General features: G+C 39.5%; 1 protein-coding gene across 3 annotated transcripts in view; it reads left to right on the top strand.

Annotated features, from left to right (window-relative positions):
* The window catches only part of dlg4a (discs, large homolog 4a (Drosophila)), a 92,130-nt gene that overhangs the window by 62,015 nt on the left and 17,079 nt on the right, over positions 1–13,036 (top strand). For all 3 annotated transcript variants that reach the window (XM_014020640.1, XM_014020639.1, XM_014020637.1), the window contains exons 4-13: positions 5,034–5,087; positions 5,644–5,694; positions 5,832–5,956; positions 7,472–7,641; positions 7,790–7,926; positions 10,472–10,616; positions 11,625–11,760; positions 11,864–12,020; positions 12,119–12,221; positions 12,378–12,492. In XM_014020640.1, the coding sequence (XP_013876094.1) occupies positions 5,034–5,087; positions 5,644–5,694; positions 5,832–5,956; positions 7,472–7,641; positions 7,790–7,926; positions 10,472–10,616; positions 11,625–11,760; positions 11,864–12,020; positions 12,119–12,221; positions 12,378–12,492 (1,193 nt within the window). The remainder of the gene's footprint in view (positions 1–5,033; positions 5,088–5,643; positions 5,695–5,831; positions 5,957–7,471; positions 7,642–7,789; positions 7,927–10,471; positions 10,617–11,624; positions 11,761–11,863; positions 12,021–12,118; positions 12,222–12,377; positions 12,493–13,036) is intronic.

A 13,036-nucleotide genomic window follows, 5' to 3' on the forward strand; every position in this document is an offset into this window, starting at 1 on the left:
TGATTGTATGTGTGCAAGCAAGTTTGAATTATAGCCTAAAGGGCCTCTCATATAAATATGAGAAGTTATGTTGGAGTATCTTCTACACACTTCACAATTGTATACCACTTTGTGTTGGTCTTTCACATTAAATTCCAGTGAAATATATTTATGTTTGTGGTTGTAATGTGACAAAATATGGAAAAGTTCAAGGGGTATGAATACTTTTGCAAACCACTGTATTTAGCTTTGTGCAGCATGTTGTAGTGGCAACTCATATTAAAATCCTCCACAGCAGACAGCATCTCTAAGCAGACTAAACACAGGTTTGCCTTGAAATACTGTGAACAAATGGTCTACCTCCCATTTCACCTAAAACATTAGATTTTTTTCAGTCCAGTTTTCTTTCCTCCGTTCTTAGCCATGACTAACYGTCTCTTCCTTACTGGTAGAGAAGAGGTGGCTTCTGCTTTGGACTTTGTCATTACAACCACCGAGATACTGTACGTACGTTTTTGTCATTTTCAAAAATGGATATAGGAGCTGCTTTGCTAGTTGTCCATCCCTGTTAGACAGATACCATGAAAAAAATCCACTTTGATCCCAACAGTGATCAGCTGTGGCAGTTCAGCAAAATAAGAATGTTCAGGAACGATTCGAAAGTCGAAATGTTGACTGTAATGAAAGCAGAGCTGATCCCTAGAGACCCCCCTTCTTGCAAGCCGCAAGACTTTTAGCATGGTCTGTGAATGACTTGATGCTTGATACCCGATGACACCCTCAGAGGTTTTGCTGAGCTTGTGAGGGTTCCACAATAAGAAGGCRAATGCTTTTCTTACATCCTCGCTCCTCCTACCGCCATCGCAGATCGGCTTTCAAATGTGAACTTGAAGGAGACAGAGGGACGTCTGGATGAGCTATGAACAAAGAAAAACGTGCATGTCTCACCCAGATTCAGAGAGACACAAACAACCTTCAAACCAGACAAGCCTAATGGAAAGAACTGTGTCTTAAAAGTCTAAAGCTGTTTTCTTAAAAGCAAACTTCGCCTCGTGTTCTCTGAGGCTGCTCGTTTTTGTCATTTTAGTGGCCATACTGAGTTTACAGTTACAGTCAGAAGCTTACTTACAGTCATCATGGGAAATAATGTATTATTTAAGTAGGTTAATCTTTTACGATTTTTTTAACCTAGGGTGGGATTATTTTTTAAGAAACAAACTCAATATTTTTATTGAGTTTATTAAGTATTGGGTGCACATGTTATGTTTTATTGTGTTTTTTCTCTAATCCAGAGTCGAAACTAGGCATACAGACTCTAATATATACACCTCCATTAGTATCTGGTTGTTTTTTAGCATGTTGCACCTCAACTGCATGTTTTACAACCTAACTATTCACCAGCTTTACCACTATACAATAATAATTATTTGTTTTGATGACGATGAGATGTTTCTTGATATCACAAAGTCTGTCATGATACCATTTTATTTTAGTTCAGTTCACAAGTCTGTAATCAATACGATGCAACATCACATGCCCATCTAACACAACTGATCGTGTAAGATAAGCATTTAATCAATATAGTATTAATGTGTATTGACATATTGTTACCCCTACTAACTATGTGCCATAATTCTGGCTGATCACTCTTCTTGGTCAAATTTGTACTTTATTTAAAATAGTTGCAATTTAGGCGCAGTCCACCAATTTTCCAWAAGGTTGGGYGTTAGGAAGACTGTTCCAGAAGCTKCAGGTTATCTCACTTTGTTCATTTATTTTCTCATCTATCCGTTGATTTGAAGACGTTGAACATAGTCCTGTCGTCTTTATTTCATTAGCATTGTGCCATGCGCAGCATGATGCTGCCACCACCATGCTTCACAGTTGCAAGCCTCACATTGAATCCTCCAAACATACAGTTCTTTTTGTCATTGTGGCCAAATAACYCAGTCTTTGTCTTGTCTGAKTGTAAAACCTTTCCCCAGAAAGAATTTAGTTTGTCCACAGTCAAACGAAGGGGTCACTTTTAGGATTAAAGAAAATCTACAATAAAGTCAAACTTCTAAACACTGATTTGCCTCAAATTAATAAAGATTCTTACTCTGATGAACGAGTATAAATCTTTGACTTCAGCTGTGTTCTACTCATGCTGCAGCCAATCAGAGTGATAAACTGTCAAACATGATGGACGTCTTTGGATTGTTTTGAGTCATTAGAGACTATGAGTATTTAAAGAAATAAATAATACTTGTTTGTACTTCAAAAGCTATGCTGTTTTAATAGAAAGGTAAATGGGTCTTTTCTTTGAAACATGTCAGATCCTGTAAATAATTTATTTTGATGCCCTGCTTTTTGACCACTGTCAGCTGCTTTTATTATATGTTTGCATTTGCCATTTCCCATAGCCGACTGAGCAGCACTGCAAAATCTACCGTGAGAACATTTTGATTAAGATATACATTAGAGCGAGTAACAATTTATCATGGCATTAAAGATTAATATGGGGGGCAGGAATGTGAGACGGTTTATCTTTAAAGCTGAGAAAATGAGTTCAGCGTGGCCGTGTTAGCTGTCTGTGTGTGTCAGGGCTGTCAGGTCTGTGAAGGGCACCAGCCTGATTTCAGACACTGCTCTTTGCTGCTGTAAGCACTTTAGCTGCAGTGTCTTTCATGTTAATCATTGTTGTTCGGAGCAGGTGGAGTTTTCCAATCAGCTAAGTACCCACCGATGTATTTCAGACTTACAGCATGAGTTACCCTGACAAGGGTAAGAAAACGGCAATAAAATTTACCAAACTGTGATTAAAAGAAGATGCTTGTGTGTAGAAGTTAAACCAATAGCTCAGATCTTCTGTAATGGGTTGTGTGGAAAGTTTTTAACAGTTCATATCTTACCTGCTGTCGATAGCCCTTTAAATGGCCTGAGGTTAAYCACTCTTGCTGTGTTTAGTGAGTATTTAAGCTTCTTTAGCAACTCTTGTTCTAAAAGCAGCTAGAGGTAAATCTAGCAACTTTTTTCTGGCTTTATCACAGCAGGTGCCACCATCAACCCCTGCCCCATTCCAAAGCACTCACAGATAGCCAAGTCCTCACTTAGTATCCATCCCAGAAGATATTCCCTCCACCTTGTTCAGACTTAATTGTGCTGGCTGATATAAATGTAAAATATTCTTTCTTTAAAATAAATAACTGCATTAAAACAACCACAAGTGTCATTTTTGGCAGTCTCAATCTCCAAAATAAGAGTAAAGTTGCAACTGAAACATACAAAATACCAAGATTCAGCAGAAGAAAGTTAATTTGTTGTTCTAAAAAAAAATTAGCGTGTTTTTACCCATGTTTGGTCTCTGTCATGACCAAATGCAGTTCTAGGACAGTCAGTTGCTACATTCTTYACTGAGGAGTTGACAACTCTGGGGAACAGATTTTTAACTCCATATCCATGAACTAAAGGTTGGTTCAAACAGGGCCAAGACAAAAATGGATCCCTGCTGTTTGAAAGCAGCTTCATTTTACAAACATTTCATTGAAGTTCATGCAAATGCCAATAACATTTACCACATCACTGTCAGTTTTGCATTGCATGGTTATATACTTGAAATTATGTGGTTATTGTAAGTGCAAATAGCACAGCAGCTAGTATYAAATCAAAAACCTTTATATATGTTTAAAAAGCTACTGGACTTCTATTCTATAGTTGAAAACCAGCAAACAGCTAGTTGTAGCTCTTATGCTCCTTCCACATCAGTTGGAATGATGACATATTTTTGTCAAAATTACTGTGTAATATGAAACTTACGACAATGTACAATAGCATTAGCCTTGCACAGTTTAGCTGCAAAAATTAGCTATCTAAAGACTACTTGAAAAAAGAAAATAATCCAGGATAACAAGATTAATAATCGAACATAATCTGCTTTTGCTTTGGATATCAGTCTCAAAATAAGATCAAAACTACTTTTGGGGGATATAMGTTTGTAAGACTTGGTTAGATGGACACTTTTTGCAGTTTATTTTGTCAGTTAAGCTCCATTTCTCCAAATGCAGACCATTTAAGAGTTATCTGCAACAGGTAAGATAATAATTATTCATAATCTTTCCACAAAACTCCACTTTAAAATTTCTGAGCTAGTTTTATTTTACTTTTTCCTGCTATCAATGAGCATCTTTAAAAAGAGTATTGACTCTTAGAACTCTGAAACACAAGTTTTTTATTCACATTTTCAACCAGAGTGCTAAAAAAGTAAGTAGGACATGCAGGTGAAGCAAGTAAAGAGACATGTTGGCATAATAAACTGCATCTTTACTGTACCTTTCGGATGAGCAAATGAGAGAGGCTGGGCCACTAAACGTGAAACCATTTTTAAAGAGCTTCACTGCTTTTTACCAATTATTTTGCTCCTGATTAYCAGCTTGTTGAAATCTTCTTGATACCCAGTGTGTCCTTACACTTTGCATAAATGATGTCGGGTGTAGCATTAGTTCAGGACAGAGTGTGAGGATAAACGAGCACGGTGTGAGCAGTCATTGCACTCACTGAGAATCACTGAGATAACAATGCAGCTTTGTCACTGTCTCGTTACCAGGTATATATATATATATGTGTGTGTGTGTGTGTGTGTGTGTTGGACCCTTGCCACCATTTGCTGTCAGGGTGGCGGAATCTAATTTACTCAGAGGTTTTGAAATCACTGCTGGGTGGGAGTGGGTGTGGGGGGAAGTCATCTACATCCACAGTGTTCCTTAGGCGGCCATTTACAGCACCTGCAAAATACAAGCTCTAACCTAATTAAGCTGGTAGCCACAGCAAAACGAAGCAGCCAATAAGAAACCGAGTGCATGGGTAAAAGGAAAAAAATACATTTGAGTTAGCATAAATAATTTTTTCTAGACTGGTATGAACAAATGGCCATAGAGTGCTGCTTTTTCTTCTTCTTCTTTTTTACCAGGGCGACGACGACAGGGGAGAGTGAGAACTCAGAAATGGCCATCAGGTCCTGAATRTGACTCGTCACTGTTTCTGCCATTAATGCCTCTTCTTCCCTCTGCCTGCAGGGAAATACTCCTCCAGTGGTGGTGAACACTGACACGCTCGATGGCTCGCCATACGTAAGAATAAGCTTTACCTCTCCTTTTTCATTTATTATTACAATAGATGAGCTGAGCTGCCTTAATGATCAGGCCGTAATCATCCAGTTAGATTATTGCTCTTTTGTCTTTAATCTGAAGGATAACATTCATTGCTCTTTTAATTGAGCGTTAGAGCTCGACAGGATGATTCAGTTTCATAATGATGCAGTTTCTAAATTTTAAGCCGGTAAATTATGATGATTTTTGGGATGAGAGAATGAGGATTTACACTTAAAAAAACAGTTTTAAACAGCTACAGGAACAAAAAAATGGGTTGTTTTCTGGGTCAGAAACTGAAACGGTAAAGTTTGGAGTTGCTTAAGTTCCTTCTTCCTCTGGGATTTTCCTAACTGCAGAAGCAGGAGCTGATATTTTTAGTTAAGCTGTTCATTCACCAGTCAAATTAGGCTAAAATCACAGTGCTGCTGTAATCAATCATTTGATGATTAAGCCCAGAAGACAGGCTGGAAAAAAAAAGGTTTTAAATGAAGTTTTATTTCATTGTAATGGCTCAGTTCACTTGTTCCTCTGGCAGGTCAACGGGACAGAAGGAGAAATCGAGTACGAGGAAATCACATTGGAGAGAGTAAGGCTGAAAACGGGATCTTTCCGATTCCAACAACTGTGTTTTATGCACTATAAATTATGAATCRTGTTTTAAGCGGTGCCATCAGACGTCCCAGATCGAATAAATAATAACTGCGTTTCGATTTGCTGCTGCAGGGCAACTCAGGCCTGGGCTTCAGCATAGCAGGGGGAACAGACAACCCTCACGTGGGTGACGACCCCAGTATCTTCATCACCAAAATCATACCGGGAGGAGCCGCAGCTCAGGACGGACGGCTGAGGTAAAACAAAACTAATCACTTTTTCAGAACGTCAAAAACAAACCTGTCATGCCAAGAATGTTGCTCCCAKTTATTTAGAAATCACCATCAAACTTGTAAAAGAGAGTTAAAGGAAGGTTCAKGTGTTTTTAGGTGGGGTTCTGTGAAAATTTAATCAACAATAAATATCTTACCTGCTGTAGATAGCTCTTGGAACAACCTCATTTATATAAAAAATTATATAAAACTGACAAAGGTTAAATATTTGGGGAGTGATGGCACATAGGTTAGAGAAGGTGAGGCTGTGATTGTAAAGTTGCTGGTTCAACTCCCTGGAATGTCAAGAAAAATGCCCCACTCTAGGCCTACAAGCCCCCAGCTGCTCCCTCGACTTAAATGGCAGCCCACTGCTGCACATGTGCGATCACATGTGTGATGAGGAAAATACAGAGAATTAATTGCCCCATTTATGGACAGTAAAGGTTAATAAAATATTTATTAATAGTTTTTTTGGTAGTTTAATGATGTGGAGCCTAAAAAAATTGTTGTTGTCATCTTAAAACTCATGAAAAAAATAATGGGGTTTCATGCAAACACTATTTATTGTATTTAGCATCCTGTGCATTGTCCTCAGTTTCACATTAAATAAGTTATTTTTGTTGAAATATTGTGATAATCCTGCCAAATAACCAAATAAATCAGTGTAAATAACTAAATAGCAAGAAATTGATGATGTTGTAAAGATTTTAATAATAGTTTTCCGATGGACCTTTAAAGTCAAACCAAATGATTCTAAAGCGAAAACGACTGTATGTCATAAATGTATTTTTCTTGTGACGCCAGTCAGAACAGACTTTGCATTTTGGAATAAAAAGAGGTTATTTATACCCAGTTTCACTGATTATGCTGGAGTAAACAAGAAACTCACTGAGGCATTCTCATCTCTACACAACTGACCTAAAAACATCCATCTGGAAAGACTGATTACAGCAGAAAATGCTTGAATTGGCCAAAATCTGCAGCCCGTCTTAAACAGCCTGAGAGAAATATCCTGAACTTTATAATTCCTTATGTTTAAAAATTAATACTTTGAAAAAAACTGCTATTGATGCTTGGTGTTTTTCACTCATGTGAAATGTCTTAATATATTTTATCCTTTCTAATAAAAAAATCCCTGAAAATCTGAATAAAAACCCACTGAGATGTTTGACTTTGATAATAAGCAGGCAGAAGTGTCATTTATTAAAATCCTCCTGAGCAAAGAGCTACAAACCCGTCTGCTCAGGATAAAACATAATCGTATGGCGCATGTCAGCAATAATCATCACTGCTCGCCATTTTTACAAACTGCTCCCACAAAGAAGCTCTATTGCTCCAGTATTTATAGAATGAAATCAACTCGAGGAAGCAAAGTTAAATACTGGCGAAGGATTACACCTCATCTCCCCACCGAAAACAACGACTCACGCTGTATTTTCACTTTCCCGCCCACTGTCTCTCTCCTCCTCTCATTGCATCGCTCTCCCCACTCCTCAGTGTGAACGACTGCATCCTATTTGTGAATGATGTGGACGTGAGGGAGGTGACGCACAGCCAGGCCGTGGAGGCTCTGAAGGAGGCAGGTGCTATTGTCCGCCTCTACGTTCTCCGCCGAAAACCAGCAGCAGAAAAAGTCACTGAAATCAAACTCATCAAAGGGCCTAAAGGTACGGGAAAGTACGGCAGCGCTTTTGTGTGGGCTTACTGACGCCTTGTACCCGACTAAGCTGCACCCTCTGGATTTAGCAAATCTGCTCCGTGTTCACCATACTTTTTCTCACTCTTTCCTTCTTCTTTATCTCTTTTTTCTCCCAGGATTAGGGTTCAGCATTGCTGGAGGGGTGGGAAACCAGCACATACCAGGAGATAACAGCATCTATGTCACCAAGATCATCGAAGGCGGGGCGGCTCATAAAGACGGGCGTCTGCAGATCGGAGACAAGATCTTAGCGGTGGGTCACCCAGAGYCTAACGACGCAGAGATAAGCACGTCACACGCGTCAGCGACAGCTGGAACACGTCTTACACTCAGCACGCTCACGTGCTCGCTCAGGAGCCAAGAAAATTACAGCTGCACTTTCTTTTTTATTGTGATTACCTTCATTAACATGTAAATACATGTGTGGGTTGGATTACTGTAAATATTCAACTCCAGCACTGCCAAAGTGATTATCAAACAGCATTACTGCCACCTGGTGGGCGACACCGACACTCACACCTGCAACTTCAAAATGGTGTTTATTTTCACTAAATGGTGTCTGAGCCAGCACTTACCTTCAAACAGAGCAGGATCCTTTTGTTTATAGTGAGTCTGCTTAGAAATATATTGATTATGAAGCACAAGAGTAAAGGCAAAGCTGCGCTTTTGTGTTCCTGTATTTTCTGTTTGTGATTTTAACACACAGCCCAGTTTATTGTTGGTGAGATTTAACACATTAACTTCTCTGGGTTTCAATCCGGATGACACTTAGATCTTTAGTTTAGGGTATCATGACAAGATTAGCTTGGATTAATATGATGTTTTTCCTGAAGTAAAACTGATTAGAGAGGATTTATTTGGTTAGCGTTGTTGCAATACAGCAAGAAGATCTGATTTGACTCTCAGCTGGGACCTGTATTTATTAAGGGTGGAATTTCTCTCCTTGCATATGTCAGGTTTTCTGACTTCTCTGGTTTTCTCCCACTGTCCAAACAGGGGAGTGGGGAGTGATATAAGCAGAACAGTACTTTATCATTTTTAATGACAGGGGTGTTGAAAGAAGCAGAGCGTTACAGTAACCTCAGAAAAAAGGAAGGTTGGGAGCATCTTGCTGTGGGAGCTAAGCTAAGAGGAGCTACACAAGTAAGCTGCACAAATGTTATAAACTGTTTATTTTTTTWAAAAAGGCAAGCAACCTGAACCGAGCCTTCGGTTCTGCCCCTAGTTGATTGCTGACCAGGCCAGACCACTGGGAAATGTCCCAGTTCTCTGAAATGCCAGTCTGTCTCTGCTCAACACCTCCAACAACTAACTTGTGTTGTGCTGCTCAGCAGTGTAGCAGGGACAAAGGTCCCCTGTGAAACAGTGGGCAGGCACAGCATTCAGAATGTTGGTCAGGCTCCTTAAACCGAAGCTGGTTCTAAGTAAGTAAACAACACTTAACCTGGAGGGGACAARTAAAGCCTGGCAGCCCACCAGAGTAATAATACACTGGGGGAAACCCTGCCAAAGCCATGCTGGTTAATTAGCAACTCTAACTTTTGGAAATGTGACCAACTCTAAGGCAAGCAAAGCATATTTWGTTGTCCTAAATGAACTGTTTCTTCTTCTAGAGGCTTTGCTAGAAACTTATTACATTTATAGATAAAAYGATGTTGCTTACATCAGATGCATTCAATGTGCATGTGTGTGTGGGGGTTTGAAATTCTTGTTGCTCTGCATTGTAGTTGTGGCCTTTGTATTTTCAGATACATTTGCTGATGTTAGCAGAACACTGGCTTTTATACATCATTGTTCCTTTTCAGACTTTTCTAATGTGTTCTTTAAGGCAAACATGGAAGAAACCGGATCGCATGCTATGCCCTCATCTTCTGCCACAAAATCTGCAAACCCCGTGAAACCTGGTTATGCCTTTTCTTCCTCCAACATTTTATTGATGTAACTGTTCCAGCGTGTTGTTGCCCAGTCAGGAAGTTCTGATTTTCAACACAATCATCTTTCACTTTGAGGCCTTGCACATGCAGCATGACATTTTTTACAGGAAATGAGTAAATCAATAAATTCTCAAATTAAGTGACTCTGTTGGTCTAATCTTTGGTGACCATGGGATTTGTTCAGTGCATCCTAAGCCTGTTTGTAGGCGTTCTCATCACTTCGATAGGATGCTCCTTATAAGACAGTGCTACTCCACTAATGTAATGTTTCAAGCACAAACAAATCTGAACAATTGGTTTTAATTAGATTCTTAAAGCCCGTGGTCCATTCTACACATTGGAGTGAATCTCTACTGAACCTGAACGGCTCAGGTACTGGAAGTCTAGTCATGGCAAAGAAGCCSTTTAATGACTGAACAAGTGAGATCTCACTGTTTAGTATCACACTGAAGGACTAGAACACTCTAGATRTTGGTGTGAGCATGAATGATTGTTTGTCATTGAATGACACCCAACCCCAACCAATGATAGCTGGAGAAATGGACCAGCTTCCCTGTGCCTGAACAGGATTAAACGTGTAAAGAGGACTGGTGGACACAAATAAAATGTTAGCAGTTCACGTTCTCATTGCAGATGAGAACATTTCAAACCTAACTATCAACTATCATCTCTCAAAATTAAGTTAGTACTCTAAAAAATACAATTACCATCATATTCTACCTTTGATTTCAACAATGAAGTTTTACTTTTATGTCTGGCGGTTTACTGCTGAAAGTCTCTGTTTCTTCTTCTGGTAGAGCTACCGCCTCGTGCCTTGGCTTTCTAATCCTGGTCGTGTCTCTCTGCTTGGTGTAAAACAACCAGGTGAACAACGTGTGTCTGGAGGACGTGATGCACGAGGATGCAGTGGGAGCGCTGAAGAACACAGGCGAGGTGGTGTACCTCAGGGTGGCCAAGCCAAACAACCTGTTTCTGACCAACTCTTACAACCCACCAGACCTCACCAGCAGTGAGTCCATCTCTGTGTTTTTTAGCTTACCCCTCGCCATTTTGTCACCAAATGTAGCCAAAAAGAGTTTTGATTTCGATTCATGACTGAAAGATGGAAAGAAAAGTCATGGAGAGAAACTAAAATCAGAGAAATATGATGTTTAATCAGAACTCTAGCAGCAGCATTTTGGATAAGCTAAAAACTTTGTCAAGTTTTTCAGGCATCCTAAAGAGGAGTTGCAGTAGTCCAGCCTTGAAGTGATGAATGCATGGACCAGTTTTTCTGCTTCATTTTGGGACAAGATGTTTCTAACTTTAGCCATCCTGCACAGGTGGACGACGCCCTAGTAACATGTTATGTGGAAGTTAAAGGACATTACATTACTTGCATTAGTACTGCAAGCCACGTTAAGGTCATCCAGAGTAAATGAAAGACTGAAAACTTGGTTCTTAAGGTGCATAGGCACATAACGTAGCATTTCATTTAAGATTTTAGTGAGGCTACAAAATAATTTCTAATTGTTTAAGCAAAGTTTGTGATTACAGGTTAAACCAGAGTCAAAAACAGTTTAGATTCTTCTCTTTAAAGCCTCCTCTGCTTTATTTATTCTGCTTACAGAGTTGGATGGTAAAGCCATCCCTAATTGGTCATTATTGGCTGGTTTGTTTGATCTCGCCCTGTGCACCTTTTATTAAGTGTATGTACAATCTGTCATTATTCAGGTTTTAATTGTCACTAACGTTAATAAACAATGAAGCTATAATCTCTTTTTTGTGTGTGTGTGTGTGTTTCACAGCAGTTGAGTTCTAATTTATAGTCACCAACAACAAAATTCATCACAAAACTGAGAAACTTTATAATCTGATTGGTTTGTTTTTGAATCACTTTGGTTAAATATTAATACTTCAAAAGCAATTTAAAGTGTAAACAAATATTAATAGTTCAGAATTAGGATTTTACATTTCATGCACAGGATTGCTCAGGATTGATATCTTTTTTTTTTTTGTTTCTTGTCTGTTTTCCCAGCATATTCCCACATGGATACTGATCTCAGCCACCCCAACTTCCTAGGATCCGATTATCCACAAGCCCTCACTCCAACCTCACCGAGTCGGTTTTCTCCTGTTCTGCACGGCTTGATGGGAGACGACGATGTCCCTAGGTGATCCTCGAGCCACACATCCCTCCTGCCTTATTGTCAGCTTTTATGAACAACGATTGCGTTATAGATAGCAAGGACTCCAATTTCCTGTTGAATGTTTCAGGGAGCCTCGGCGCGTTTTGATCCACCGAGGCTCTACAGGCCTGGGCTTCAACATCGTTGGAGGAGAAGATGGAGAGGGAATCTTTATCTCCTTCATCCTGGCAGGAGGGCCGGCTGATCTCAGCGGAGAGCTTCACAAGGGCGATCAGATCCTCAGCGTAATGACATTTTCATCAGCATCAATTTCACACACGCACTGTTGCGCATTTTAATGCAGCGCGGTTGTAAACACTCCTGCTGTGTGTGTATTTGTCAGGTTAATGGCGTGGATCTGCGTATGGCCACACATGAACAGGCCGCCGCGGCGCTGAAGAACGCCGGTCAGACTGTAACCATCATTGCTCAGTACAGACCCGAAGGTAAAACTAAAACTTAACCATGTTGCTTTGTTATTTTGACCTAAATGACAAACTTTAATAACATGCTGACAAGAAATCTTAGAGCTTTCTAGTCAAATTTGCAGCATCTGATAATTTAAAAGAGATGATTTCATCCGGTTTGTTTTTCTGTTCCAGAGTACAGCCGCTTTGAGGCTAAAATCCATGATTTGAGGGAACAGCTGATGAACAGCAGCATGGGATCTGGGACTACAACGTTAAGGAGTAACCCAAAGAGAGGATTCTACATCAGGTATAAACATAGAGTATCTCTTATGTACAGTTTAAAGTCACTCTATGATAAGACAGAGCTAAATGATTTCCAAATACTGCAGCACAGTACAACAGCTGCTGAGCAGTCAGATCTGAGGTTTTTTTTCTATTTTGTATGTATTTTGATGTGAAACATATGTTCTCATCATAAATAGTTCTGTTAATGTTCTTTTTACAAACACATTTGCATAAAAGTCAACAATATCAGTGTTCTGTGATCAAGGGGTAGATATAAGATTTTTTTCTTCTTTCTGCTACCTTTCATTTTTCTGTCTATGAATTTGTTTTGTTTTTAAATTAAATGAATACATATGTAGAAAAAAACAAAGCTTGCTTTCTGCTAGTTTCTACTAGAGCAACTTTAGGATAAATGTGTGGCTCTGAAACTCGGTGCTGAGACCCAATCATTCAACAGCAAATGTTGGTCAGAGTTATTGTATATATACACTCACCGGCCACTTTATTAGGTACACTACGCAAGTAACGTGTTGGACCCCCTTTTGCCTTCAGAACTGCCTCAATTC

The sequence above is a fragment of the Austrofundulus limnaeus genome, unplaced genomic scaffold (genome assembly GCF_001266775.1).
Source record: "Austrofundulus limnaeus strain Quisiro unplaced genomic scaffold, Austrofundulus_limnaeus-1.0 Scaffold261, whole genome shotgun sequence".
Classification (NCBI taxonomy): Eukaryota; Metazoa; Chordata; class Actinopteri; order Cyprinodontiformes; family Rivulidae; genus Austrofundulus; species Austrofundulus limnaeus.